This window comes from Entelurus aequoreus, linkage group LG27 (genome assembly GCF_033978785.1).
Source record: "Entelurus aequoreus isolate RoL-2023_Sb linkage group LG27, RoL_Eaeq_v1.1, whole genome shotgun sequence".
Classification (NCBI taxonomy): Eukaryota; Metazoa; Chordata; class Actinopteri; order Syngnathiformes; family Syngnathidae; genus Entelurus; species Entelurus aequoreus.
The window spans coordinates 25,854,555-25,879,768 of NC_084757.1; the positions used below are offsets into that span (position 1 = coordinate 25,854,555).

Below are 25,214 nucleotides of genomic sequence, written 5' to 3' on the forward strand. Positions count from 1 at the left end.
ACTATTCATGCTCAAACCTTCCAGTGTTGCTGAATTAACAACAATTCTGCAAAGATGAGCGGGCCAAAATTCCTCCACAGCGGTGTCAGACTCATTGCAAGTTATCGCAAACACTTGATTGCAGTTGTTGCTGGCAAAAGTTGCCCAACCAGTAATTAGGTTTAGGGGGCAATTACCTTTTTACACAGGGACATAGAGTTTTGGATTTGTTCTTAATTTAAAAAAAATGCATTTTGTGTCCACTCGTGTTGTCTTTGACTAATATCTAAATGTTTGATTTGAAACATTAACTACGACAAACATGCGAAAAATTTGTAAACATGAAGAGGATAAAGGATTTGAATATTTTAATGCTAACTACACATATTGCTAGCATACACATACACCTAATACAATTAGTATATTGATCTTACCATCATATTTCTGCATATCATTCTTAAAGTGTATTATCAGGTATTACTACTGTAAATGGTTAGTTCTAAGTAACACATATAAAGAGACACATAGAGCTGCATGGGGGTGAGAGGTATTTGCGAGCGGCAATAATCATCAAGATAGGCCAGCGGAAGGAGCAGTTACCATGAAAACCAAAATCAGATAGAACAAAGACAACCCAACCCCACTTTGAAACACTTTATCAGTCCTTGGGAAGAAGGAGAAGACAGACATTTTGCAAGGAGCCAGAGGTGGCAGGATGTCTCCCTTTCCCTGCCTGTGGCCATGAGGGAATTGTATTTATTTGCTTCAAACAATCACACTGCAAAATAAATCTAAGATGGGAAATCTGAAAATTGACAACAACTTGGTGAGCTTTATTAGAGGTTAAACAAGTGGTTCTTAACCTGGGTTCGATAGAACACTAGGGGTTCGGTGAGTCGGCCTCAGGGGTTCGGTGGAGCCTCCGCCGCGGAGGTCAAGACACACCCGACTCATCTTATAAATAAAAACTTCTCCCTATCGGCGTACTATGGATACCCCCAAACAATGTTCCCTCTAATTTTCCATCTGATTTGCAGGTGTGTAATTTGTTGTGAGTTCATGCACTGTGTTGGTTTTGTTATTTGAACAAGGTGATGTTCATGCACGGTTCATTTTGTGCACCAGTAAAAAAACATATAACTTTGTCGTGAATTTGAAAAAAAATGTTTTTATTTATCACTAAAGAAGGGTTCTGTGAATGCGCATATGAAACTGATGGGGTTCGGTACCTCCAACAAGGTTAAGAACCACTGTTAAACGAACATAGCGTATGGTTACCAACCGTCCTTTGAAAAACGCAATCGTCCCGTATTTAGAAATAAAAGTACGCATTTTGTATTGAGCTGTCAAGAGAGCACTTTGTCCCGTATTTTTACAATGGGTGGCCAACAGAGCCAATTACTTAGTAATCGGTGAAGTGAAAAAAACCCCAATTGATTTGTATTCATGTTCCCAGGTTAGTGAAGTGTGTCGCTACCTGACAAGTTCAGGAAGACCCAATTGGTTTATGCATGCGCAAAGCCTAAGTCATTTTTGTCAACTTGTTTTACGGCAGTTATCTTTGTGCCCACCATCACAGTTACCATCTTTTTTTTATTAACAATGTCATATAAAAGATTACATACAAAACGCAACAAACCGTATTTAAAAATTCTGTATTTTGAAACCGTACTGATCCGTACAGAAACCTGAACGATGTGTTCAGCAACCTTAGATGGCAAATAAATCGATTGACATCCCTTGTTCATTTTTATATTTGTGTTCCATTTTACTTCTAAGTAAGCTATTCAGTTTATACAAAACATTGAAATATCCAGAACGTGACGTCGCAGAAGCTCTGTCGTAAAATATTGCAAGTCCAGAAAATGACATAACCTTCGCGCATACGTTGACCGATCGGGTTGTTTGGCACCGGTCGGGTAGTGACAAAGTGAAAAGAGGCAATTATTTTGTATTCATGTTCCCGAGTTGGCATGCCCTGTAAAGTTAAAGAATAAAAATGAATTATTTGTATTCAACTGACGTGACATCCTGCTCATTAAGTATGCGAGACTCGACGTGGTAATCAAGCGAGCGTGTGCTGGCATTTTGCTTTTCTTGAAGAAAAATGGCCTATGCTTGCATTGTCTTAGGCTGTTGGAACCGTTCCAATCGCGAAAACTATAAAAGTTTCTTCAGAGTTCCTCGAGAGGTAATCAAGAAGGGTGAAAGAGTGCAAGATTTTACAAAACAGTGACAAGAAAAGTGGCTCTCGAATATAGCACTACAGTCCAAGGGAGCAGAGTCGAAGAACACTTTTGCAGTGATCACTTTGTTAAAGGTTTGTTTGATATACTTTTAACATTTAGTATTTCCCTCTTAAGTATCTTGATATTATGTGTCTTTTATCTTGTTTCAGGGTTCTTAAAATGCATTTTTGCTACGAGCGTTTCGTAAACCACCAACTCGGTGAGTCTAAATAAAAGAAAGCAAATGTGAGCAAAACCAAAATTAATTGAGGTTTAACCAAAGGCAGCAATTATAAACGAAGCTTTCAGCACCACAAAACTTTCCTCCAGAAGGTCTTATCTTTGTCCATGTGATGTCAGATGAATCAAAAATTGAGCTGTTTGGCCACAATACCCAGCAATATGTTTGGAGGAGAAAAGGTGAGGCCTTTAATCCCAGGAACACCATCCTACCGTCAAGCATGTTGGTGGTAGTATTATGCTCTAGGCCTGTTTTGCTGCCAATGGAACTGGTGCTTTAAATGGGACAATGAAAAAGGAGGATTACCTCCAAATTCTTCAGGACAACCTAAAATCATCAGCTCGGAGGTTGGGTCTTGGGCGCAGTTGGGTGTTCCAACAGGACAAAGACCCCGAACACACGTCAAAAGTGGTAAAGGAATGGCTAAATCAGGCTAGAATTAAGGTTTTAGAATGGCCTTTCCAAAGTCCTGACTTAAACGTGTGGACAATGCTGAAGAAACAAGTCCATGTCAGAAAACCAACAAATTTAGCTGAACTGCACCAATTTTGTCAAGAGGAGTGGTCAAAAATTCAACCAGAAGCTTGCCAGAAGCTTGTGGATGGCTACCAAAACCGCCTTATTGCAGTGAATCTTGCCAAGGGACATGTAACCAAATACTAACATTGCTGTATGTATACTTTTGACCCAGCAGATTTGGTCACATTTTCAGTAGACCCATAATAAATTCATAAAAGAACCAAACTTCATGAATGTTTTTTGTGACCAACAAGTATGTGCTCCAATCACTCTATCACAAAAAAATAAGAGTTGTAGAAATGATTGGAAACTCAAGACAGCCATGACATTATGTTCTTTACAAGTGTATGTAAACTTTTGATCGCGACGGTATATATATATATATATATATATATATATATATATATATATATATATATATATATATATATATATATATATATATATATATATATATATATATATACACTGTTGTGGCTTGTGCAGCCCTTTGAGACACTTGTGATTTAGGGCTATATAAACAAAATTTGATTAAATGGATGGATGGATGGATGATTGATTATATAACAATTTGGCAGTTTAAATCTGTCAGATAAATTAGCTTGATAAATCCATGCAATACTAATGTGAGAAGGAGCAATCAACAGTGCAAGCGTTCATTTCGTCTCGCATTGACTATTGCAATTCTCTTTTCACTCTCTTCAACTAGTCAACGCTAAAGAGACTTCAGACTGTACAAAATGCGGCTTCCAGACTTTTGACTGGTGCACCCAGAACAGCCCACATCACCCCCGTTTTATCCAGTCTTTATTGGCTTCCAGTTAAATTCCGCATTGAGTTTAAGATTTTAGTCCTGACATTCCGTGCGTTGCATGGTGGGGCCCCTCAGTACATCACTGACCTCACTCCTCAGGGCGCAGCCTCCGGTCTTCAGGCCAGGGTCTTCTAAAAATCCCAAAAACTCGTTTTAAAACCAGGCTATAGCTCCCAGACTCTGGGACAATTTGCAGCAGTCCCTCCGTTATCTTGACTGTGTTGAAACTTTTAAGAAACATTTGAAAACTTCTCTTTTTAGTAAAGCTTTTAGTTAATGCACCTTTTAACTGTAATTTTTAATCCACTTTATATCTTTTTTATGATGTTGCCCCTGTTGTTTTAATTGAATTGTTGTTTTACTTCACCTATGTTTTGTATAGCGCTTTGTGATTTTATCTGTGAAAAGTGCTTTATAAATATAATGTACTTACGTACTTACTAAGAAATGAACGAAGAAGAATTGTACGATGTATTTCTTAGAAACTATTTTTTTCATATGGGTTATCTTAAGCAATGTATGTCCATCCATCCATCCATTTTTCTACCGCTTGTCCCTTTCGAGGTCGCGGGGGGTGCTGGAGCCTCATCGACGTTAAATATTTCGCACCGAATATACACAAGTGTCTTCAGTGCGCAACGAGGAATTGTCGAAATTCCGAGTTGCAACTGAAAGCATCACTACATGTAGGCGTTAACGGACATTTGTTATATAGTGACGACTCTCCAAACTGAGCAGACACACTCAGGGCTTCAAGCACTATCGAAGTCATGTTTCTGCAAAAAGTGGGAGTCTACATTCAAACAGCATGCCTGTGCATGTTTCTGATTTGTTTTGTCACGTTGCTTCGAATTTTGCGCCTTATTTCGCCGAGTTTGGCCAAGAAGGTTATCCTTAAATCCGATCAAACAATCCTCATGTCCAAGAATCCCAGATTTTCGTACGAAGACTGGGGTCCGACCTTCATGTCGTTGGATTTCGTCAAAGCCGCCACACATCACATGTGGATGTCTTTGGGACAAGAGGCGTTTGTTGGGAGAGAAGCCCCCGACTCACCTGTGGTCACCATGGGCAAGGAGAAGAGCAGCATCTGCAAGTTCCTGAAAGGTGCGTCAGCAACAACTGTAGACTTTGCAGGGCTTTTATTCTGAAATGCAGTATTACGCAGAATTGAATTTAATGGGTGACATCCTGGAACTCTCTAGTCCAGGGGTGTCAAACTCATTTTAGATCGGGGGCCACATGGAGAAAAAGAGTAAAATCACGGCAAGACAACTTCAGATTGTTTTCTTTGTTTAAAAATAGAACAAGCACATTCTGAAAATGTACAAATCATAATGTTGTTGTTGTTGTTATTACACTTACATGTTGCTGTTAATTGTATTCCATCTTTATTTGTCGTTATTTATACTTTCTAAATAAATTATGTGATAATGTTCATCAGTCAACTCATTGGTGTTAATTTTTCAATCTATCAAGATAAAAATATATCAAAATCAAATTACAGGATGTTATTTATGTAGTTTGCTCATTTTCCTTGACTGTGGTTTATTTATTTACATATGTAGCATAATCTACAAAGATTTGCTATTGTGACATCTGGTGGACAAATTTAGAACAGTGGTTTCTTTCATTCAAAAATTTCGGCTCATTTTAATACTTAGCAAACTCATCCCCCGGGCCGAATAAAACCTGTGACACCCCTGGTCTAGTCAATCTAGAAGTGAAATAGAAATATTGTTGAACAACAGCATACGTACATAAAGTCTCATACATTATGCAGAATTTACCAGTGGCGGGCCGTGCGTTTCCCACCTAGGCCTTCAGTGATCTTTGACTTCAATGATTACCTCTCAAAATACCATAATTGATGTCACCACATGACCATTGCTGGAGAAATACTATACAGAAACACATTTACACCCTACTGGACATTGAACCACATCAACAGTGTACAAAACGGGGGTTTTTCTGGCGCATTTAAAAATGTATTATAACGCATCAGCAATTAAAACATATACCGTAAATTTATCTGCTCGGCTTATGGAACTTCCAGTCAATAAAGTTTGATTTAAAGTACACACTTCTCAAATATATATTAACTCCCCTGACCACATGATGGCGACAAATACACATGTAACAATGTTAGTTAAATGACAAGCATGACACACTTTAACAACAAGAGTTTACAACTTTTAGTTGTAACAGAACAGAACAGCTACTGTGAACAACTTGTGATCTGATTGGCTATCGCAACTGTCTCTCAACTCAATGTGTTCTCAAATTCATCCGCTAACGGTCCCGATGAGTATCCAATCACAGGACGCGTAAATGTCACCTTCAACATGAGGCCATCTAGAAGGCCTTACTGACAACAACTCGTGATCTGATTGGCAATCGCAATTATCTATCACCTGTATGTCCCCGACCCGTTCACTTACAGTGCACGGACGCCACCATTGTTGATTCTGAAGGCGTCTGGCAGATTTCGTACAGCATGGCAACAAAAGCTAGCTGAATTCTGATTGGATACAAACTAAAACTAAAAACAACAGCACTGGAACGTGCATAATATGACATGAAAATAATATGGATAATTTTAGATATTTAGGGAAAGTAAATCAAAAAATTATTTTATCTTTAATTATGATCATGATTTCTGGTTACGTTAGGCCAGCAGAGAAGGCCTTGCTGGCCCTGACGGCACACCGCTGGAATTTACAGTACCTTTACTCTGAAGTGCACCATCACCATCAACTTCCTGTGTGACGTCCTAAGACTGTCAAATAAATCCTAAAAATTGAATGGTTGGGTGACAACGGGGATATTTTAAACATCCGTCCATCCATCCATCAATCCATTTTGTACCGCGTGTCCCTGGACATAGTTGTCCTAAATCAGGGGCAAATAACATCACATAAAGTATGCAGATTTCACACTACTTTATTCTGAAATGTTTAACAGTTTTGATTGAGCTTCCTGAGTGGCATTCCAGCAATGTATAGTAAATCCTCGAAGTTAAATGGTTGTATGACAAAAACAGGATTTTTTTTCAATATTGCTGTCTAAAATCGGACGTAAATACAGTTATAAATGCAGATTTCAAAGTAGCTTTTATTCTGAAGTGCTACATTAAATTTGCATGGAACTTCCTGGGTGAACATCATGGGATTGTCTAGTAAATCCTAAATATTGTTGAATAACATTATGTAAATAACGTTACAAAAATTATGCATAATTTACAGTAACTTTACTCTGAAGTGCACCATCAGATTTGGATGGAACTTCCTGTGTGACAACCTGGGACTGTATTATAAATCCTACAAGCGGAATGGGTTTACGACAATAGGGGAATTGTTTAATACTGCTATTCATAAAGCTTGTGTACGAACTAAACAGGGCCAAAAAGTTGCATACAGGGTTTTTCCCGCAAAGTACGATTGAGCACTAAACTTGCTGACTGATATATATATATTTGTATATAGTACGCACTACACAGAAATTGGTAGCTGTCAACACTCAGAATGGCCTCCGGTCTGTCACAGTGTGCAACATAAACACAAATAATTCCTATTGTTACAAAATGCACACTCACGTAACATGCCAATCGATTGTTTTGATTTGTATGATACATTTGATATGATATATCTTGTAAAGGGTCTGTGCTCTGCACATAAATGCCATACACAAATATTTGTAATTGTATGATGGAACTGTGTGGACTTTACAAGATGATAACTGCATTGCCTTTAAGCTGCACACATAGTTTACTTTTTTAAGACTTATAAAGCAGTTGTAGATAAAAGACTTCTCTGCTGTGAGATGTTACATGATGTTGGTGGTGTACAACATCGTGTGCTTATAAAAATGGTAATTGAAAACTGCATTTTTTCCACATCTATTACATATAGTAGTAAACATAAGAGTACAGATTAATGCCGGTATTGATTAGGAATATAGGTATGGATAAAATCCTAATGATGTACATTGCATCTTTAGTCACCTTTAGACTCTTTTAATCCAATATAGTAATGCTGGCTGAGGCTGAGCCAATCAGTGGCCACAATACTGAACAGCATGCTTTGATTTGTTTGATCTTATGTGGTGGCCAATACATTGTAGTATGTAAATTTTTTGTTTACTTTGCCATTTTTATGCTTGAAAATGCTTAACGAAGGGCAAACATTTTGTAGTATATGCAGAAAAAAGTCTGGATGTGGTGAAGCCGCTATATTTGAAGCAAAAATTATATATATATATATATATATATATATATATATATATATATATATATATATATATATATATATATATATATATATATATATATATATATATATATATATATATATATATATATATATATATATATATATACACACATATATATATATATACACATATATGTATATATATATGTGTATATATATATATATATATATATATATATATATATATATATATACACATATATATACATATATGTGTATATATATGTGTATATATATATATATATATATATATATATATATATATATATATATATATATATATATATATATATATATATATATATATATATATAATTTTTGCTTCAAATATAGCGGCTTCACCACATCCAGATTTTTTTCTGCATATACTACAAAATGTGTGTATATATATATATATAAAAAAATATATATATATATACATACATATATACACATATATACACATGTGTATATATACGTATATAGGATTCTCTTCTCTCATGAAGATAAGAATATACTGTAAGTTGGTGTATTACTTTATTTTGATGACTTGTATTGATTGGAATCAGACAGGATTCACAGTAGATCGATACATAGATGGATACATACTTTATTGATCCTGACGTAAATTCAAGGCATCCAGCAATACATAATAATACAATTACAAATTACAAATTTGACCTGTGCAGGTAGCGTCCATGTTTGGCAACTAGTCTAGCTTGTCATTCAACTGCCCTCACAAATACCTGTAGGTCCTGACCACCTCCACATCGACCCCCTCAATGGAAACTGGTAGTAGATGTGGTTTGATCCTTCGGAAGTCAACCACCATCTCCTTGGTATTGAAAGTGTTAAACTGCAGATGGACTGCACCATGTCACAAAGTCCTCAATCAGACTCCTGCATTCCTTCTCCTGTCCATCCTTGATGCAACCATTTATCACAGTGTATTTCTGCACGTGGCAGGGCTCGAAGTTATACTTGTAGTCAGAAGTATACAGGGTAAACAAGACGGGGGAGACCACAGTCCCCTATGTACGTTACAACTAGGGATGATACTCGAAACCGGTTTTCCCGGTTGTTCGATAAGAAAATAACCGAGTCCTCGGACTCGAATCCCTTTTTGAGAACCGGTACCCGTTATCGAGACCACTATACCTTCTCGAGACCTTCTACCTTCCTAGTCACGTCCGTTGTGTCCTTGGGCAAGACACTTCACTCTTTGCCTCTGATGGCTGCTGGTTAGCGCCTTGCATGGCAGCTCCCGCCATCAGTGTGTGAATGTGTGTGTGAATGGGTAAATGTGGAAATACTGTCAAAGCGCTTTGAGTACCTTGAAGGTAGAAAAGCGCATACACGTATAACCCATTTATCATTATTTATCATTTATAGTAAAGAAAAGAGTTGGTTCTTTATTCGAATCCCTCGGAACGAATCCCGTCCCGACCAGAAATGCTCCGTGTGACATCACAATAAATCAGTCACGTAGCTCAGTCATTAGGCGCAGATAGCGAAAGCAGGAAAACAATGGACAGGAAAAAGCGCTCCAAGGTGTAATAAAGTTCAAAACAAAAGGTATAATCCAATGAATAACTTTACTGAGAGATTTGAGCAGGGTACAAACTCATGAAGAACACTTTTACGACCCACCGGAAACATAGCAACCAGGCTAGCAACGTACCTCCTTTACGGCAGCTAGCGCAACCGCAGCAAATACATATACATACAACACATCTCCCTTTTTTAACTTTTGTTTTTCACACTGTATATGTGTTGTCTGTCTAATTATAAATAATGCAGACGAGGCGTGTTGGCTGAGTTCTTGACGTTTACTTTCACGGGTGACGACATGCAACAACACTTTTCGGGGCTACCGCGCATGCTCGTCACTCCCGTTGCATGATGGGTAGTGTCATTGTTATATTCCCTAGCTCAACATCTTTCCCCCTATAAAGAAATAATGTTAACTCAATAAATTGTATTTCTTTTTTTAGCTTTAATTTTTCATTTTTTAGCATTGTAACCACATTTGCAAACAACTTTTCTCTTCATAGAATTTTCTTTCTTTCTTTAAAGTGCAAAAATGTCAAAGCATCATAAACAGTTATGTCAAATAGAAGCAGAATTGCACTTTTTGGAGAGCTGTATTATTTCCAGTGTTGTGCCCAAGGGACTGATTTTATTTAACACTATATTATTATTTATACACCTATAGTGATCACAGAGACAGGTTGTTTTTGTGTTACTGTATATATTTGTTTTTCTGAAAAATCCCACTTAATATACTTTGGGTAACAACAGTCAATGTTTATTTATTTTATTTTATTTTTTTAGGGGAGTAACAGTCAATATTTATTTATTTATTAGATTAAATTGTTTTCTTATATAATAAAAGTGAGCTTTTGTTAAACCAAATATTGTGTGTTTTTTTCCATATACAACAACCTATCTGGACTCGATAAGAGAATCGATAAGGAAACGGTTCGATAAGAGGATTCGATAATAGACTCGAACTCGATAATTTCTTATCAAACATCATCCCTAGTTACAACGGCGTTAGCAATACGTTTAACGTAACGTGGCACGCTACTTTTGATGTGGTCAGCGTCAGAAGCACAGCAAGTTTAATGCAGGATATATATTTTTACCAATGAAAGCAACAACCAGCACCAATAGAGGGAGGCGACATCACACTGCAAACATTATGTAATACACGCACACATACACACTACTACTACGGAGGAATAATGAACAACAAAACAATGACTGAAGTGACAAGCTTGCCATCCTACGATACCCTGTTTGAGGACAAGTAGATATGACAGCCATCGAAGCACATTCAACCTATTTATTAACCAGAGGTAAGACAATCCAGTGAAAATATTCAACAAACTGCTGTAACAGCCGGCAAACTGCCGCTGCTAAGCTTATAAACACTGCTGGACTAAACTCCTGCTCTGAGCGCGCTCTCGCTGACGTCACACGTCACTTGGCAACAGGCACCGCTTTTTAAAAGCAAACACAACCACACATGCTGCTCTCATCAGAATTATTATTTTTTGGCCAAGTATGTTTATCATGAATGGTCTCTCAACTGCAGAGATGCCACATATTTGATTTTTTATTTTTTTTAAGTAGCACGTTAATTACTTTCCCTACTAATTAATTCCATTTATTAAAAAGTAATTTTAGATTAGTTCAGTTAGTAATTAAATTAGTTTTTTGCTCAAGTCAAGAGTCAATACAATTAATTACTTTTTAAAAGTAATTTCGCGAACATTGGTAATATGTTGCTTGTGACATCGTATTTAAAAAGACTTGAGGCTATAATTGCTGCCAAAGTATTGAGCAAAGGCTGTGAATACTTATGTACACCATGTGATTTATTTTAATTTTAATTTTAAATATATTTGCTAAAAAAAATGTTTTTAAACCTACTCACATTGTCATTATGGGGTATTGTCTGTAGAATTTTGAGGACAAAAATGCATTTATTCCACCCATCCATTTTCTACCGCTTGTCCCTTTCGAGGTAAGCGGGGGGTGCTGGAGCTTATCTCAGCTGCATTCGGGCGGTACGTGGGGTACACCCTGTACCATACTTGCCAAAACATCCATCCATCCATTTTCTACCGCTTATTCCCTTCAGGGTCGCGGGGGGCGCTGGAGCCTATCTCAGCTACAATCTGGCGGAAGGCGGGGTACACCCTGGACAACCATTCTCCCGAATTTCTCCCGATTTCCAGCCGGACAACTATATTGGGGGCGTGCCTTAAAGGCACTGCCTTTAGCGTTCTCTCTCACCTGAAAAGGAGACTATTATATATGTCTCAGTTATCCATATGTTTATCTATAACCCATAAAGTAGGCAAGGCAGGCACGGAGCTATTTCTCAGCATGTGTTTATTCCAGCCGGCACGTTAATACACTGACACACAACATCCGGATTCCCATCATGCATTGCTTCAAAACTACGGCAAGTAGTAATGTCCAAAATGTCCAGCCGGACATAAAATATTGGGGGCGTGCCTTAAAGGCACTGCCTTTAGCGTCCTCTCACCTGAAAAGGAGACTATTATATATGTCTCCGTTATCCATAGATTTATCTATAACCCATAACAAGGTGGCCGAATGGATATAGTCACTCATGAACGTTCAGAGAAGCACAAGGCGGCGGCAACGCAGTATTATGGGCCACCTTGCAAGCAACATCCCGTTCTCATTTGCGGATGTTTTCAACAAATCCGTGAAGGATATGTTCCCAGATTCAGAGATCGCTCGCCAGTACTCAAATTGCAGAACAAAGGCTACTCAAATAGTGAAAGGTAAGTGTTTTTTTTTTTTTTAAAGTAAGCAGCAAGTACAGTACAGTTAGTAGAACAACTGTGTTTTCATTACTGTGTACTGTACTATATATATATATATATATATATATATATATATATATATATATATATATATATATATATATATATATATATATATATATATAAAAGAAATACTTTAATTTCAGTGAATTCTAGCTATAAATATACTCCTCCCCCCTTAACCCCGCCCGCCCCCCACTCCCCCAATCTCCCGAATTCGGAGGTCTCAAGGTTGGCAAGTATGCCCTGGACAAGTCGCCACCTCATAAAGCTTTAACATAACAACATTTGGAAAAGTGAAGCGCTTTTCGGATGCACCGTAATGACAAATGTGGTGTTTTTAGACTGCAATTTTGTTCAATTAAGGACAGTTATTGCGTATATCTAGCTTGTGTGCTATTGTCTGATGGGCTGTTGTTTAGCTCCTAGTAGCCTATAGCCTACCATGTTTACATTTGTGTATGACTTCAGTACAATACAAAGAAAGACCAACCCTGTGTGCTTGTTGGAAGATATGAAGATGTTACCAGGCTGTCCAGCTTTGCACAAGTAAACACGCTGCAGGACCGATATATATCGAAGCTTATATTGGAATGATGAGATGCAAGCCGAAATAATCAGGTACTGGTTTCTTTGCTGATTTTAGACAGATACCCGATATCAGTCCACTTCCGGTTACATATGTACTTTTTGTGACATTTTGTTTGGTGGTGAGATCTTTGTAATGGAATACCTGTGCATTGGTTCAATAAAAGGTTGGAAAACACTGGCGCGCTACACTGTTTTTAAAGATACACTGCTAATCGCTAGCCGGTGACACCTTAGTCGAACAGGGTAAACGTCCAAACACAGAAATTATCCAAAACAAAAACACATGATCACCATAAAGCACATGCACGTATGAGCATTCTGCAATTAAAGAATGCTGCAATCACACAAACGCTGCAAGTTCACGGAACAAAAACAGAAGTTACCACTGCACCAGAAAGTTACTTAGGCAACCCAGGCTCCAACATTAGTCTTTAACAACCTAAAGACATAATATTTTACTGTAATAAAGATTTTTATGGGCCAGTGTTTAACAAATCCATGAATCTTTGCATCCCGCTCATGTCTTTAAAGACGGATATCCCTCAGGATCGGCACCCCTGGCAGCCTGGCTAACTTCCGTTTTGTTTTGTAAACTTGCAGCATTTCTGTCACGCGTGTGTTTGTGTGTTTTTTTACATTTGCAGCTGTTTCCTTATCCATTTGCGTTTGATCTTTTTGTCGTTCTAGGTTTGTATGGTTCCAGTTTTGGATCATTTCTGTGTTTGGCGCATTTGACCTTACTGCACATTTGCTCCACTGTACAAAGATTCGGTTTATGACAAGAACACAATGTTTTTTGACAGGAGCTCAATGCTGATTTTACAAACCCACTGAAAACAAATGTTAAAGAATCTCGACGTGATGAACCACATTGCTTTTTTATGGACAATACTGCAAAAAAGCTAGTTAAAGGCCTACTGAAACCCACTACTACCGACCACGCAGTCTGATAGTTTATATATCAATGATGAAATCTTAACATTGCAACACATGCCAATACGGCTGGGTTAACTTATAAAGTGCAATTTTAAATTTCTCAAACAAAGGACAAATGATTGGGATTGATATGGGGAGGTTTTGACAAGATAGAAGGGCTGGTTACAAAAATTTAAACGTTAATAGCTTAAAAACTATAGTAGTTAGACAAACAATTTTTGCAGCACATACGAATGGAACAAGTTTGGGGTGATTTGGAAAAGGTGGCGGGGCTGGATCACATCACTAGTCAGAAAATAACTGAATTACTTGTGATTACCCTAAAAACTGTAAAGGCACAAACAAACATTTTCGCAGCACAGACGATTGGGACTAGTTTGGGGAGATTTGGACAATGTGGCAATATAATGGACAATATACTGTATCAATTCTAAAAAATAATATTAGAAATAACACAAATGTCATAAATGTGTAAAATAAATAAAGATAAAGACGACATTGCTGGAGGCACTGTTGATTCAGTCCTACAAGTTTGCAGTCAAAAGAAGTACAACAATCACGTCACCTAAGGATTATTGTACATCCAAGTCTTCCATTCTGATGAGTATACATAAATAAATATAGAAACATAGTGTTCTTAATAACAATCCAAGACATTTACCCAGTTTAAATATTCTTGACCATAATTTAAGTGTATAAAAAAGTTACACTGTTCAAGTTAATAGTGTACTCACCCATTTGACCCGCATTGCTGTGCAGGTGATGCCATTCCCTTCACATAAAACAGCTTGTTTTCTGACGCCTACTCCGTTTCTTTTCTATGATCTTCTATTGCTTCCATCGCTCTGTGTTGGCATAAAAAAAGACTTAGAAAAAACAAGTTTGTGGAATTAATCGTAGGCCTGCTTAACTAAAGTCTCCTTCTTAAGCTTTGGTTGCTAAATTTAAAAAAAAGCAATTATTGGAAAGATTATTCAAAGTAAGACTATTTGAAACCTGTCCTATTTTGTTAAGTATAATTCATTTCTATAAGTACAGCAAACCCATTTAACCAATGTCAAAACATCAGGGTACAATGTTAAGCAAAATGGGACATTTAATTAGAGCAGTGTTTTTCAACCTTTTCTGAGCCAAGGCACATTTTTTTCCATTCATTGAAAAAATCCGGAGGCACACCACCAGCAGAAAACATAAAAAAATTAAACTCAGTAGACGATATTGACAATAAAAAGTTGTTCTCGCAATTGTTGCATATAAATCCAACCATAACCAACCATGCATCACTATAGCTCTTGTCTCAAAGCAGGTGTCCTGTCATGACCTCACATCACGTCGTGACTTATTTTGAGTTTTTTGCTGTTTTCTTGTGCAGTGTTTTAGTTCTTGTCTTGCGCTCCTATTTTGGTGGCTTTTCCTCATTTGTTGGTATTTTCCTGTAGCAGTGCCGTGTCTTCCTTGAACGCTATTCCCCACACCTGCTTTGTTTTCGCAATCAAGACTATTTAAGTTGTGCGGACGCTATCCTTCTTTGTGGGGACATTGTTGATTGTCATGTCATGTACTTTGTGGACACCATCTGCTCCACACGCTGCAAGTCTTTGCTGTTGTCCAGCATTCTGTTTTTGTTTACTTTGCAGCCAGGTCAGTTTTAGTTTTGTTTTGCATAGCCTTCCCTAAGCTTCAATGCCTTTTCTTAGCGGCACTCGCCTTTTGTTTATTTTCGGTTTAAGTGTTAGATACCTTTTTACCTGCACGCTGCCTCCCGCACATTGTGATCAAGATCAAATCAAATCAAATCAACTTTATTTATAAAGCACATTTAAAATTTACCACAGGGGTAGCCAAAGTGCTGTACAATGGGCAGGTTAAAAATAATACGAGAACCGAGCAAACACAACACAAACAGAACACGATAAAAAAATAAATAAATAAAATATAAAAACATAAAAACAGGTTCACAGCAGGTGTATTATGGGGCGCCATTGCAGGATGGATATCATTTAGTGTTAAAAGCCATGGAATAAAAGTATGTTTTTAAGAGAGATTTAAAAACAGGAAGAGAGGAGGCTTGTCTAACACTAAGAGGTAGGTCGTTCCAGAGCTTGGGAGCAGCAGCGGCGAAAGCTCTGTCACCTCTAAGCTTCAGCCTTGTGTCCGGGACCGTCAGTAGCAGCTGATCGGCTGATCTTAGGGATCGGGTGGGGCAGTAAGGCTGAAGGAGGTCGGAGAGATATGTTGGCGCGAGGTTGTTTAGACATTTAAAAACAAATAAAAGGAGTTGAAAATTGATTCTGTAACGCACAGGGAGCCAGTGAAGGGACGCTAATATAGGGGTGATGTGCTCACGTCTGCGGGTCTGTGTTAGCAGACGAGCAGCAGAGTTCTGCACGAGCTGCAGGCGGGCGAGGGAGGCCTGGCTAATGCCTATATACAGGGCATTGCAGTAGTCTAAACGAGTCGAGATAAAGGCGTGGATTAATTTCTCAAGATCATGTCCTGATGGAAGCGGTTTCACTTTCGCTATTTGGCGTAATTGATAAAAGCTTTTTTGTACGACGCTGCTGATTTGTTTTTCGAATTTAAAATCTGAGTCGAACTTTACCCCCAGGTTTGTGACACAGTCGCTGAGATACGGGGTCAGAGTGCCGAGGTCAACGTTGAGGGAGGGGGAGCGACTTGGACCGAACAACATAACTTCTGTTTTGTCTTCATTTAGGCTCAGGAAGTTAGCTGAAAGCCAGGCTTTGATGTCGTGCAGGCAGTCAATAAGACGTTGAACCGTGTTATTTTGTGCCATGGGAAAATAAATCTGGCAATCATCGGCATAAAAATGAAATGCAATATCGTACTTCCTAAAAATAGAACCAAGGGGGAGAAGGTAAAGCGCAAATAAGATTGGGGCAAGGATTGAGCCCTGGGGAACCCAATGTGGTAAAGGAGCTGTGGAAGACATAAAACTGTCTATTTTTACACAAAAACTCCTGTCAGTAGGTACGACCGGTTGAGGGCGGCGCCCTTAATGCCCACACAGTTCTCAAGACGAGTGATTAAGGTGGCGTGGTCGACGGTGTCGAAAGCAGCAGACAGATCTAAAAGCACCAGGACAACATATTTACCAGAATCAGTTGACAGGAGGATATCGTTAAAAACTTTTAAAAGCGCTGACTCTGTGCTGTGGAGGGCTTTAAAACCGGACTGGAACAACTCAGTGATACCATTATCCTCTAAGAAGGGCAACAATTGACTGTAGACAACCTTCTCTAATATTTTAGAAATGTATGGAAGATTAGAGATAGGTCTAAGGTTAGAGAGGAGAGAGGGGTCGAGGCTTGGTTTTTTAAGTAGAGGTCGTACCACTGCATGTTTAAACTCTACTGGAACTATTCCAGAAGAGAGGCTACTATTGATAATGTTAAGGACACTTGATCCAATAGTAGCAAGTACCTCCTTAAACAGGCGAGGTGGGAGGGAGTCTGCAGGAGAACCAGAGGGCTTCATATGACTAACTGTGTCATTTAAAACAGAAAAGGACACCGGCTCAAACTGATGGAAAACAGAAGAGAAATTCAGTGGAACAGAAGGGTCATATGAAGGCTGAGATAAACTGGCTCTAGTTGACACAATTTTGTCAGTGAAAAAATGGAGACAATTTTCACAGAATTCAAAAGAAGCATCAAAACCAACAGATTTGGGAGCATCAATGACAGTGTTAATAGTTTTAAACAGAACTCTGGGGTTGTTATAGTTAGAAGATATAATCTGAGATAGATATATATTCATCTCTGCCTTTACAGTCATCTGAAAGGAAAACAGGCTTTTCTTTAAAAATGGCAAAGGACATTTTCTCTCTGCCATTCTACACTTGCGCCTGGCAGCCCGAGTGACGTCATTCAACCAGGGCTGAGGCGTGGCTTTAGAGCGGCGGCACTTGAAAGGAGTGATCGTGTCCAGTGTTTGTAAACAAATAGAGTTGAACCCAGAAACCAACTCTTCAGTATTCAAACATACAGAGGCTGCAGAATTATCCTCACAAAGAGTCGAAAATTTTGAGGAGAACAGAGCAGGAGACGAAGAATTAAACATGCGAGAGCGTTGAGGAGGAGCGCACAATTTAACCGGGCACTGAGTGGGAATATCAAACAGGATCGGCATATGATCAGAGAACACAGCGTCGCAAATGTCCAAATTAAAAACACACTAACCATACGAGAGCACTAAATCGAGTGTATGCCCGCGTTCATGTGTGGAACCACATACAGATTGTACGAAGTTAAAAGAGTCAATTACATTCAGGAAGCGACTCGTCTGGACAGCAGGTGTGAATATTAAAATCACCCACAATAAGGACACGATCATATTTGGGCAGGATTTCAGCCAGAAATTCAGAAAAGTCAGTTATAAAGTCTTTGTGGTACTTGGGTGGTCGGTAGACGACGGCACACAGGACGACATCAGAAAGACCCAGTTCAAACATGCACAGTTCGAAGCTTGAAAAGGAGGATTGCACGCGGATCTGACGGCATTTAAAGTCATTTTTAAAAACGACTGCTAATCCTCCTCCTTTTCGGCCGGACGACCGCGGAGAATTAAAGTAGGAACACTCCGGAGGCAGAAGTTCATTAAGAGGGGCGGACTCACCGGCTCTCAGCCATGTTTCCGTCACACAGAGGAAGACAAACCATGTTCCCGACATCTACAAAGCAATTAGCTACCGACTGCCACCTACTAATATGGAAGAGTATTACACTGTTACTCTGCCGAGCTCTAGACAGCACAGACACTCAACAACGGCACATTTGCGGATTATAATTACTTGGTTGCAAAAAAATATTTTTAACCCAATTAGGGGAAATTACATAATCTCCCACGGCACACCAGACTGTATCTCTAGGCCAGACTTGGGCAAATTAAGGCCCGGGGGCCACATGCGGCCCGTTAAGCTTTTCAATCTGGCCCGCAGGACATTCCCCCCCAAATTTTTCCGATATTTAAGATCGATTTTTACCCTTCGCGTTCATATTTCGCTGTGTTTGTTGCGCTTCGCTTGATTGTAAAATATGTGGATGCAGAGGGGGTGTGCCGTTCATATGTTGTCAATATTCAGTGTTTTATCCATCCATCCATTTTCTACCGCTTATTCCCTTCATAGTTATTGTTGTAAATCCCACATTCTTTATTTTCATGTACATTCTGGGTGTCTCATTCTGTAAAAAAAAATTAAAATTCCTTTCCGTTTTTTAAGGCGTCTGTCATAACGTTTTAGCATTCAATCAGACATTATTGTGAGGTTTTGTATTAGTGTTCCTAAAAATTTGATATCTTTTTTTTAGATCTTTAAGATGAAAAGTGTAGCTGCCATTATGATGTGTAGTGATGTTTTGAAATTACCGAAAGTATTGAACTACTACACGGACGGCGTGGCGAAGTTGGTAGAGTGGCCGTGCCAGCAATCTGAGGGTTGCTGGTTACTGGGGTTCAATCCCCACTTTCTACCATCCTAGTCACGTCCGTTGTGTCCTTGGGCAAGACACTTCACCCTTGCTCCTGATGGGTGCTGGTTAGCGCCTTGCATGGCAGCTCCCGCCATCAGTGTGTGTGTGAATGGGTGAATGTGGAAATACTGTCAAAGCGCTTTGAGTACCTTGAAGGTAGAAAAGCGCTCTACAAGTATAACCCATTTATCATTTATAACTATACAAAGTATTTCAATGGCTGGAATCTGCGCTTTTGCATGATCTGTTGTCAATATTCAGTGTTTTATTGTTCATAGTTAATATTGTAAATCCCGCATTCTTTCTTTTCATGTACATTCTGCTTGTCTCATTCGGGAAAAAAGGGAAAATACCATTCTGTTTTTTTGAAGCAGTCTGTCATAACTTTTTTAGCATTCAATCAGACATTATCGTGAGGTTTTGTATTAGTGTTCCTAAAAATAGATATACCGCCCCCCAGACATATTGTTTTCTCTAAATTTGGCCCCTCGAGTCAAAATAATTGCCCAGGCCTGCTCTAGGCACACTAGTGTGCCGCGGCACAGTGGTTGAAAAACACTGAATTAGAGGGTACAAAAAGCGCCCCAAAAAGATTATTTGTCCTGTGATGTGGTTGGTTTACACATTTATTAGCAACACCCCCAGCTAGCATTGCAACAGTACATTTTTAGCTAGTTCCCACCGAATGTGACATTAAAAACATGTACATGTTTAAACATGTTGTGTTTTATACTCAAGCAGGTTTAAAATGCCACCCAATTATATTGTGCATTGCTACTGTTGTAAATAAAAGCGGCATCATTAAAGGAAACGAGTTAGCTTCCTAAATTAGCTACAATGGTTGATTGACAGCTAACCTTTAATAAGACAACTGTGGGTTTTATTAGGTTAGCTAGCCTCGCTTTTATAACGCCACAAGGCAAATGTGATACATAACCTGTATCTTATCGAAGTTGTCCGGCTGGTTTCACGTTCATATGTGACGATTAAGCAATTAAAATGTGTCAAATAAATTAGCTTGAGAAATCGCCGAATCACTATAATTGTGAGAATTAGGGAGCCAACAACAGTGTAGGAAAAAAACAAACAATAATTGTACGGGTGTATTTATTTGGGAAAAAAATTCATATGGGTTATGTTAGGTAATGCTTGTCATAGACGTTGGATATTTTTCACTAAATGTAAAAAAAAAAAAAAAAGAATTTCATCAGGTATCATAATTACGCACCAATAGTGGTCGAAATTACGAGTTGCCACTGAAGGCATCACTGCATGTAGGCGTTAACAGACATTTCGTGTATGTTAAAGACTCCAACTCAAACTGAGCAGACACTCGGGACTTCAAGCACAGCACAATCGAAGTCATGTTTCTGCAAAAATTGGGAGTCTGCCTTCAAGCAGCATGGATGTGCATGTATTTTATTTGTTTTGTCACTTTGCTGCGAATTGTGAGCCTTGTTTCACCGAGCTTGGCCAAGAAGGCTATCCTTAAATTTGACCAAACGATCCTCATGTCCAAGAATCCCAATTTTACGTACGAAGACTGGGGTCCCACCTTCATGTCGTTAGCTGTCGTCAAAGCGACCATACGAGAAACGTGGATGTCTTTGGGACAAGAGGCGTTTGTTGGGAGAGAAGCCCCCGACTCACCTGTGGTCACCATGGGCAAGGAGAAGAGCAGCATCTGCAAGTTCCTGAAAGGTGCGTCAGCAACAGCTGCACTTTGCAGGGCTTTTATTCTGAAATGCCGAATTTATATTTGCATAGAACTTTATGAGTGATATACCTGAAAACTATCTTGTAAATCTTAGAAGTGAAATGGTTGTATGACAATTTTTGACTCTCTTAAATTTGATGTAACTACATATCATACTTGCCAACCTTGAGACCTCCAATATAACAGCTAGAATTCACCAACTTGAGTATTTCATATATATATATATATATATATATATTTATTTACATAGAAAAAAAAAAAATACTTGAATTTCAGTGTTCCGGTGGCTAGCCATTAGATGGCAGTATTGTCCTGTTTAACTTCTCCGTTCATGATGAGTCTATCATTTCGGCCGCCATGTCTGTAATTTCCTCGTTCTTCTGCTTCGTCTCCTTGTTGTGTGCGCAGTTGTGCACTCTATAAAAGCCCTAGATGTTATGACGTCTTTGGGCAGGCAAGCTGTTTATATTCTGGGAAAGCGGACGTGAGAACAGGCTGTCCCCACTCAGTCTCAGGTCCGCATTGAGCTGGAGGGGGCGTGGCCTCCAGCTCCGACTGAATACCGGGAGTTTGTCGGGAGAAAATCTCTGCCGGGAGGTTGTCGGGAGAGGCGCTGAATACCGGGATTCTCCCGCTAAAAACGGGAGGGTTGGCAAGTATGCTACATATACAGTATGCAGAATTTACAGTACCATTACTCTGAAGGGCACCATCAGATGTGGATGAAACTCATTTTAGATCGGGGGCCACATGGAAAAAAAATCTACTCCCAAGTGGGCCGGACTGGTAAAATCACGGCACGATAACTTCAAAATAAAGACAACTTCAGATTGTTTTCTTTGTTTGAAAATAGAACAAGCAAATTCTGAAATTGTACAAATCATAATGTTGTTGTTGTTGTTTTTACACTAACATGTTGCGCTTAATAGTATTCTATATTTATTTGGCGTGATTTATATATTCTGAATAAATTATGTGATAATGTTCGTCAGTTAACTCATTGGTGTTAATTTTCAATCTATGAAGATAAAAAAATATATATCAAAATGAAATTACATTATGTTATTTATGTATTGTGATCATTTTCCTCGACTGATGTACAAACCTCATGTGGTTAATCTAAAAAGATACAAAGAATTGCTATTGTGACATCTAGTGGACACATTTAGAACAGCTGTTTCTTTCATTCAAAAATTTCAGGTTCATTTTTATACTTAGTAAAATCATCCCGCGGGCCGGATAAAACCTGTTCGCGGGCCGTACGTTTGACACCCCTTGTCTAGTAAATCTTAAATGTGGAATGGTGGGATGACAACAGGGATTTTTTAAAAATATTGTTATCCTAAATCAGTTTCGTACAGTATGCAGATTACACACTAACTTTATTCTGAAATGTTTTTTCAGAGTTCTTTGGAACTTGAAATGGAATGGTTGGATGACAAGAGGGGGATTTTTTTTTAAATATTGTTGTCCATAATCCAAATAATAAATAAAGTCATAAAAGTCATGCAGAATTTACAGTACCTTTACTCTGAAGTGCTCAACCAAATTTGGATGAAACTTCCTGTGTGACATCCTGGGACTGTCTTGTAAATTCTATAAGTGATCTATCCGAAAACTGTCTTGTAAATCTTAGAAGTAGAATGGTTGTACGACAATTTTTGACTCTCTTAAATTTGATGTAACTACATATACGGTATGCAGAATTTACAGTACCATTACTCTGAAGGGCACCATCGGATGTGGATGAAACTTCCTGTGGGACATGCTAGGACTGTCTAGTACAGGGGTGTCAAACTCATTTTAGATCGGGGGCCACATGGAGAAAAATCTACTCACAAGTGTCCCAAATGGAATGGTTGGATGACAAGAGGAGGATTTTAAAAAATAAAATAAAATCAGATGTAAATAAAGTCACACACGTCAGGCAGAATTTAAAGTACCTTTACTCTGAAGTGCACAACCAAATTTGGATGAAACTTCCTGTGTGACATCCTGGGACTGTCTTGTAAATCCTATAAGTGAAATGGTTATATGACAACCGTGTTGTTGTTTTTTTCATTGCTGACTAAAATACAGTTATGAATGCAGTTTTCAAAGTAGCATTTATTCTGAAGTTCTACATCAACTTCCTGGGTGACGTTCCATGACTGTCCACTGTGGTTTTTTAAAACTTTTTTCACCAACTACAACCTCAGAAAACACTTGGTTTTCCAAGTACCACCATAATGACAAACATTAAACTACAGTAGCGTAGTAGGCCTAAGTATTCATATAAAAAAACAATGATGGTTTTATTTGACAAGTATATTCAATATGTTTGGCCTCTGTAAACTTACACACAATGCACAAGCATCATCAACAATGATACTCCATAAACAGTACAGACTTATTTGGCGCACCACTAGATATAGCCCGCGTATCACTAGTTTGAGAATCGCTGATCTAGTAAATTATAGAAGTGGAATGGTTATATGGCATTAGTTTTTTTAAATATTGCTCTCTAAAATACAGTTACGAAAGTAGCTTTTGTTCTGAAGTGCTACACAAATTTGCATGGAACTTCCTGGGTGACATCCCAAGACTGTCTAGTAAATCATAAAAGTGGAATAGTTATTTTACACAAATAGTTTTTCTTATTGGTGTCTGTAATCAGATGTGAAAAATAAAGTCACATACAGTATGCAGACTATACAGTACTTTTATTCTGAAGTGCACCATCGGATTTGGATGGAACTTCCTGTGTGACATCCTGGGACTGTCTTGTAAATCCTAAAAGTGGAATGGTTGGATGACAACAAAAGGATATTTATTTTATTATAGTTTTTTTGTTTTTTTAATGTGACGAATGCAAGTTTCAAAGTAGGTTTTATTCTGAAGTGCTACACAAATTTGCATGGGAACTTCCTGGGTGACATCCCAAAACTGTCTAGTAAATCCTACAAGTCAAATAGAAATATTGTTGTCAAACATCAGATGTAAATAAAGTCTCATGCAGTATGCAGAATTTACAGTACTTTTACTCTGAAGTGCACCATCGGATTTGGATGAAACTTCCTGCGTGAAATCCTGGAACTGTCTGGTAAATTCTAAAAGTGGAATGTTTGGATGACAACAAAAGCATATTTATTTTAATATTGCTTTCTAAAGTCCGACGTAAATACAGTTAGGAATGCAAGTTTCAAAGTAACTTTTATTCTGAAGTGCTACACACATTTGCATGGAACTTCCTGGGTGACATCCCAAGACTGTCTCGTAAATCCTAGAAGTCAAATAGAAATATTGTTGTCAAACATCAGATGTAAATAAAGTCTCATGCAGTATGCAGAATTTACAGTACTTTTACTCTGAAGTGCATCATCAGATTTGGATGGAACTTCCTGCGTGGCATCCAGGTATTATCTTGTAAATCCTACAAATGGAATGGTTTTATGACATGTTTTTTTTGTTTTTTTGTTACTGCTATCTACAAAACCCAAAACCAGTGAAGTTGGCACATTGTGTAAATCATAAATAAAAACAATACAATGATTTACAAATAATTTTCAACTTATATTCAATTGAATAGACTGCAAAGACAAGATATTTAATGTTCGAACTGGAAAACGTTATTTTTTGCAAATATTAGCTCATTTGGAATTTGATGCCTGCAACATGTTTCAAAAAAGCTGGCACAAGTGGCAAAAAAGACTGAGAACGTTGAGGAGTGCTGATCAAACACTTATTTGGAACATCCCACAGGTGAACAGACTAATTGGGAACAGGTGGGTGCCATGATTGGGTATAAAAGCAGCTTCCATGAAATGCTCAGTCATTCACGAACAAGGATTGGGCGAGGGTCACCACTTTGTCAACAAATGCGTGAGCAAATTGTCGAAGAATTTAAGAACAACATTTCTCAAGAGCTATTGCAAGGAATTTAGGGATTTCACCATCTACGGTCTGTAATATCATCACAAGTTTCAGAGAATCTAGAGAAATCACTGCATGTAACATTGAATGCCTGTGACCTTGAATCCCTCAGGCGGTACTGCATCAAAAAGCGACATCAGTGTGTAAGGGATATCACCACATGGGCTC

The 25,214-nt window shown here is 38.3% G+C and overlaps 2 protein-coding genes across 9 annotated transcripts in view; one reads left to right on the forward strand and one right to left on the reverse strand.

The window, feature by feature from the left end:
• Positions 1-20,480, reverse strand: part of LOC133644590 (zinc finger protein GLIS1) — a 256,829-nt gene extending 236,349 nt beyond the window's left edge. For 2 of the 8 annotated variants that reach the window (XM_062039207.1, XM_062039210.1), the window contains exons 1-3: positions 18,564-18,895; positions 14,660-14,770; positions 4,838-4,928 (exon numbers count right to left, since the gene is read on the reverse strand). Coding sequence is in view for 1 of the 8 variants with exons in the window: in XM_062039214.1 (XP_061895198.1) it covers positions 14,660-14,663 (4 nt within the window). In the remaining 7 variants the exon portion in view is untranslated. Of the gene's footprint in view, positions 1-4,837; positions 4,929-11,473; positions 11,567-14,659; positions 14,771-18,563; positions 18,898-20,354 lie in introns of those variants that run through there. The other 6 variants (XM_062039213.1, XM_062039209.1, XM_062039214.1 and 3 more) reach the window with 6 other exon arrangements.
• Positions 20,481-20,680: 200 nt separating this feature from the next.
• The window catches only part of dio1 (iodothyronine deiodinase 1), a 12,660-nt gene continuing 8,126 nt past the window's right edge, over positions 20,681-25,214 (forward strand). The window contains exon 1 of the mRNA XM_062039216.1: positions 20,681-21,118. Within this exon, the coding sequence (XP_061895200.1) occupies positions 20,782-21,118 (337 nt within the window). The 5' untranslated portion in view covers positions 20,681-20,781. The remainder of the gene's footprint in view (positions 21,119-25,214) is intronic.